At 40.6% G+C, this 6,455-nt stretch overlaps 1 protein-coding gene across 1 annotated transcript; it reads right to left on the reverse strand.

The window, feature by feature from the left end:
• Nucleotides 1–2,317: 2,317 nt before the first annotated feature.
• Nucleotides 2,318–4,014, reverse strand: LOC139842361 (uncharacterized). The gene is made up of 3 exons (XM_071832509.1): nucleotides 3,988–4,014; nucleotides 3,334–3,820; nucleotides 2,318–2,400 (listed from the first exon to the last, which is right to left on the reverse strand). The coding sequence occupies exons 1-3, from the start codon at nucleotides 4,012–4,014 to the stop codon at nucleotides 2,318–2,320; spliced, it is 597 nt and encodes a 198-aa protein (XP_071688610.1).
• Nucleotides 4,015–6,455: the final 2,441 nt, after the last annotated feature.

Below are 6,455 nucleotides of genomic sequence, written 5' to 3' on the forward strand. Positions count from 1 at the left end.
GCTGTACTTACTTTCAGCGAATATTCCATAGCTTTGCATTATAATTCGCGTAGTTTTGCCTTTGGCCTTTAGCCAATAAAATATACATATACAATGCTATGTATATGATCAAGTCCCCCCAGTTTATTATGATACATATTGCGAAACAAATGTATCATGATAAACTCTAAAAATTCGCAGTTATCGCAGCCAATATTCGCATTGAGGAATTTCGCATTAACCTAGTTACCGTTATAGGAAAAAGTTACCGTTTTTATCCATTGCAGCAAATATTACCGTTTGAGTTGTCACAACGGTTAATTAACGCAATCAATTACCGTCCTTATTTCCCCTATATATATCGTGCCTCATAATCACTTAATTCTCCATCTGCTTTCCTCACCACAATTCGCAATTACATACCTTCACGCTTAACCCTTACGAATTCTTCAATCACAACCTCTCCACTTTAATTAACAATGAAGATTGACGAAGTCGGTCGCAAGGTGGACCCCAAGACCTTGATTAACAAATTGCTAACTAGTCCGGAGGCTAAATCGGCAACATCCTCCGGTCATCAAATCAAACAGGAGAAACAGGCCATTCCCCTTGTTGATTTGACGACAAAGTCACCGTCATCACAAACAGGCTCTGCAAAACGACCATTTCAAACACCGCCATCAACGCAGAGCAAGAAGCTCAAGCAAAGCACTCCTTTATACGATAATCCGGTCATAACGGATTATGAAGGAGGCCAGCAAACTGGTATGAATCAATCATGTTTAGTCCATATCATTTTATGAAATATGTACGTTTATTGATATAACATTTGCATTTTTTGCAGGAGACTCGCCCTTTAACCCGGTGTTTCCTAGTCCAGATTTTGCGGCACAAATCACCGAGCTACTCCGCACTCCCCCTGATTCTTATGGAGTGCGGATTGACTGCCTATCCGGTTATACCTATGCATCTGCTAGCGCTGCTCTGGATCAGCGTCAGCAAATGAAATTAGCAATTCCCGGCGAGCTTCGCCGCGAATTCTCCAAACTTTCTGCACTTGATGCGCACAACAGTTTCGTGCAAAACTTCTATATGTGCTTCAACTAGGCGTACGATATGATATGCCGGCAAGAACAATTTTTCAATGTGCTTGGAGCTGAACAGCAAAAGTACAATGCTGAGAGGATCAAGGCTGAAAACAGCGAGAAACGCTGTGTTGACCTCTCCTACGAGCTTACCGCGGCCAAAACCGCGGTAGATGAATTGAAACTACAGGTGTCTACTGCAGCTGACAAACAAAAGAATTTTGAAACCACAATCTCTTCATTGCAAGAGGAGGTTTCAAGGCTTACTGCAGAGAGAGACACCGCTGTGACCGCAGCAGCTTCCGTGAAGCTTGAGTTCACGCAACTCCGCCAACACCTACCGGAGTTTGCTAAAAAGGTTCTCAATTCACGTCCCGTGAATGTTCTGTTTTTCACTTATGCAGCTGCTTTACGACTGCGCGAGAGAGTAGAGTTTCTGGATGAAATTGCTCCACATTGCACCATACCAGATCCACTACCTCCCGCCATTGAAGATCGCGTTTGTTCACTTGCAGATGCACGCGAAGCAGCTGCTACTGCACAAGCAAGCTTAGCGGATATTCCAATCGACAAAGTTACTGCAATAAGTCAACAAGATGATGCCACTTTAAAAGACATCTTTGATCTTGATTTGTCTAAGCTAGAATAAAATATTGTAGAAATTAGCGCGCAGCTATCTCTGCACCGTTATCAATGAAATTTTTATTTTTTCATATTTATTCGCGAGTACTCTTTATTTATATAGCGCTTTTATCAACAATATTCATAACACAAACTTGTCCTTTGCAATTTCCAGCTCTTATTATTGTGCACATAATAAGCGCGTACTTTTGCGAAACAATTTGTATGCGTATATGCGTATACGTTATGAATCTTCTAAGTCCGCTGAAACGATCCTTAGGCTATTAATTAGCATTGCGAAGCATCTATATATTGGAAAAATCAAATATTTAGGATATAACATTCCTTTCGCAATATTTTGTATGCTAAAGCGGGCACTTTCATCACTTCGCTTTTTAAACTCTGCAAGATACTATAGAAATATGAAATAAATTGTAAGACATTTCATAACTATTCGCATTTCTCAAGTAAACAATTCGCATACTTTTATAAGTGACTATTCTTAAAATTTCGACAAGCGTGATCAAGACTTGCAAAAAGTTAAAAACAAGAACACTTAATAAGTACATTAGCCATATGCCTTGTATCCAATTTCGCACTTTATACATATATATCTGATAGTTTCCGCAAAACTATGCATAATATCGCTTTAACAAAACAGCATGCCATGCATTAGGTAAAGTTCGCCCTTCCATATCTGCGAGCTTATATGATCCTGCCGCATTAATTGTCACAATCTGATAAGGGCCTTCTCAATTAGGACCCAATTTGCCAAGCTTTTCTGCTCTGCTTGCTTCATTATTTCGCAGCACCCATTCACCTATAGCGAAGGATAAAGCACGCACTCTTTTATTATAATATTTAGCGATTTGCTGTTTATTATTCGCTTCTCTGATAGCCGCCATTAATCTCCGCTCTTCTATGAAATTGAGATTTTCGCTCAACGCAGCATCATTTGCTTCTTCATCAAAGTTAGCCATTCGATGCGTTGGTACCAGAATTTCTGCGGGGATTACTGCCTCAGAACCATGCACCAAACTAAAAGGTGTTTCGCCTGTACTCTTTTTGAAAGTAGTGCGATGTGCCCATAATACATTGGGTAATTCATCTACCCAACCAGTTCGCCTTTCACATAACCTCTTTTTAATACCGCTGACAATATCGCGATTGGTTACTTCGCACAATCCATTGGCTTACGGGTGCGCCACTGACATAAACTTTTGTATTATATTTAAATCAGCGCACCATGTCTTAAAAGGATCTTTCGCTATTTGTGCACCGTTATCGCTAACCAAGTCTCGCGGAATGCCAAACCTGCAAACAATGTACTCCCAAATAAAATTTCGTACTTGCACACCAGTAATAGTGCGGACCGCCTTAGCTTCAACCCATTTAGTAAAATAATCGATTGCGACAATCAGGAATTTGACATTGCCAGGCCATGCAGGGAATGGCCCTACAATATCGATAGCCCATTTATTAAACGGCCACGGCGAATTAACAGGAATCATGTCATGCCACGGCATTCGGTTCTGCGGAGCATGCCTTTGGCAACTTTTACAACGTTTAACAATTTTCGCCACATCACGGTATAGGGATGGCCAAAAGTATCCCATCCGCATAATTTTTGCTGCGATAGTTTTGTAACCTGAATGCAGTGCACAAGTACCGTTATGCACTTCTTCTACAATCATTTCTGCCTCGATTGGGCCAACACATCGCATCATTGGTCCGCAGTATAATTTGCGATATAAGATATCATCTTGAATGATATACATTGGCGCCCGCTCTCGCACTGAACGAGCTTCGCGACTATCCTCTGGCAAGATATTACTGCGGATATATTTTAGGATTGGCTCCATCCAGTTTGGCTGTTCTTCTGTAACAGATGCGACCATCAAGTCACTTTCTATAGACTTACTTGGTAATTCTTCGACCCATACTTGCTTTTGAAAATGCGAAAAAGTTAAAGCGGCTAATTTGCTCAAAGCATCCGCTTTCTTGTTTTGACTTCTTGGCACCTGCGCAAGTTCAAAATGCTCAAACTGCGCTGCAGTTTCCTTTAATAGCTGCAAGTACTTTTGCATAGAAGGATCATGTGCTTCAAAAGATCCGCTAAACTGATTCGCTACTAACTGCGAATCCGTAAATGCACGCAACTTAACAATATTCATTTTTCGCGCAATATTTAAGCCTGCGAGCAATGCCTCATACTCTGCCTCATTGTTTGTCACGTCAAAATTAAACCGCAGAGCATAAGTATGCTCCTCACCGCTTGAACTTGCCAAAGCTAAACCCGCACCTGCACCTTCTGCACACGAAGCACCATCAGTAATTAAATCCCAAGTTTCGCCGTGTTCAGGTTTTAGTGCGGTTCGCTCGTTAATCACCTCCAACTCTCCAGACAGTTCAGCGAGATAATCCGTCATAACTTGTCCTTTTTCAGCCCTACGCGGAAGGTAAGATATTTGATATGCACCTAATTCTACCGCCCATAATGCGAGTCTACCAGATATCTCTGGTTTTGTTAAGACTTGCCTGATTGGCAGATTAGTTAATACATGCACCGGATGCCCTTGAAAATATCTTCGTAGCCTTCGTGTTGTTAAAATGAGCGCATACACAAACTTTTCAATCGGCGCATAGTTTATTTCACTTCCCGTAAGAGCTTTAATAACAAAATACACTGGCTTTTGTATTTTGTTCCTTTCCGCGATCAAAACTGAGCCAAAAGCTTCGTTTGCTACTGAGATATAAAGATAAAGAGTTTCGCCATGAACCGGCGCTGTTAGTGTAGGCAAAGTTTTTAACAACTTTTTCATCTCTTGAAACGCAGATTCTGCTTCGCTGGACCAAACAAAATTCTTTTGCTTCAAGCAACCTTTTAGGGTTTTGAAAAATGGCAACTGCCTTTCAACGGCTTTAGACAAGAAACGCGTTAATGCTGCTAATTTGCCCGTCAAACTTTGCACTTCCTTAACCGTTTTTGGCGCGGTCATATTTTCTATGGCCGCGATCTTTTTTGGATTAGCTTGAATACCTTGTTCTGTAACAAGATATCCCAAAAATTTCCCCTCCGTTTCGCCAAAACTACATTTTAGCGGATTAAGCTTCATGTTTATTTTTCACAACTTGTCAAATGTTTCGCGCATATCTTCAATGATTCGCTCTTGCGTCGTGCTTTTGATGACTAAATCATCTACATAAGCTTCAAGATTACGCCCTATTTGTTTATCAAACGCGGTATCAATCAACCGTTGATATGTCGCACCTGCATTGATTAAATCGAAAGGCATCATTATATAGCAATATATGCCTTTGCCCGTATGAAATGCGGTTTTATCTGCGTCTTCTTGCGCCATAGGAATCTGATGATAACCTCTTGCCGCGTCCAGAAAACATTTATATGGAAAAACATGTAAAGATTCTACTTTTAAATCGATTTCTGGAAGCGGATAGTTATCCTTGGGGCACGCTTTATTCAAATCTTTGTAATCAATACACATTCTCCAGGAACCATCAGGTTTTTTCACCAACACTGGATTCGCAATCCAAGATTGGTATTGGACTTCGCGCAAAATTCCAGCTCGCACCAATTTTGTGACTTCTTCACACAGCCATGTTACACGTTCTGGAGCCATACCCCTTCGCTTTTGCACTACAGGCTTTAGAGTTGGATTTACATTGAGCCTGTGTTCCGCAATATGACGCGGAACACCAGTCATATAGTTTTCGCACCAGGCAAAAACATCCATATACTGGACAAGTAATTGTACAATTTGCTTCCTAGTATCTGCGCTAACATTGCGTCCTACTTTGATTTTCTACTCTGGATATGCGGGATTAATTATTTCCATAGCATCCGCACCATCAACAGGTTCTTGCCCTGCGATTTTTATGTTAACAGCCGCACAAATAAGCATAATGCTCATGAACATATTGTGGCGACTCCCTTATATGTTGGAAACTTAATCATGCCATGAATTGTGGACGGGACAATTCCAAATTTACTTATAGCGGTTCTTCCCAGCAACATGTTATAGCGAGATGAGGCTCGCATAACATAAAAATCTAATAGCGCTTGTCGCACCAAAGCGTCATCATTAACATCAGCTAACTCGATGTTTAATGGCAAAACACCTATAGTTAATGAAGATTCTCCTGCAAAACCGGTTAGCGAAACTGCGGTTGTTTGCAGGTTTGTTTTAATACTTTCTGGCAATTGAGCGAAGCATTGTTCGTAAATAATATCGACGCTACTGCCATTGTCAACATGAACTTTCATGACTGTAATGTCAGCGTCCGCGATTTTGCACGATACTACTATCGGCATTTCAGAAAAATCATCGCTCTGCATTTTCGGGAAAGTAATTGGCGCAAGTTGCCAATTATGATACATTTTAGCGGATTTTCGCTTTTTTCCTCTTTTTTGGGCATTCGCTCGCACAGCGACCGCTTTATCACTATCGTTTCCAATGTTACTCATTGTTTTAAGTAATCTAGCAACTTACCGCAAATTTCAAACGTATTTGCCTGCAAATCATCACAACAAAAACACGATTGAAATTAAACCGTCGAATTAATTATTTAACGGCATAAAACAAAAAAAATTCAGTTTAATTCGTAAAACGTGTCCCACGGATGGCGCCAATTGATCAATCCTTAATTAGCGATGTTACTTAATTACGGATTGAGTGCAATAAGATTATAATGGAGGATGGAATGTTTGATGATTATTTTGGGCCCCGATGATCTTCTTTCACTTTAACT

This window comes from Rutidosis leptorrhynchoides, chromosome 4 (assembly GCF_046630445.1).
Source record: "Rutidosis leptorrhynchoides isolate AG116_Rl617_1_P2 chromosome 4, CSIRO_AGI_Rlap_v1, whole genome shotgun sequence".
Taxonomy (NCBI): domain Eukaryota; kingdom Viridiplantae; phylum Streptophyta; class Magnoliopsida; order Asterales; family Asteraceae; genus Rutidosis; species Rutidosis leptorrhynchoides.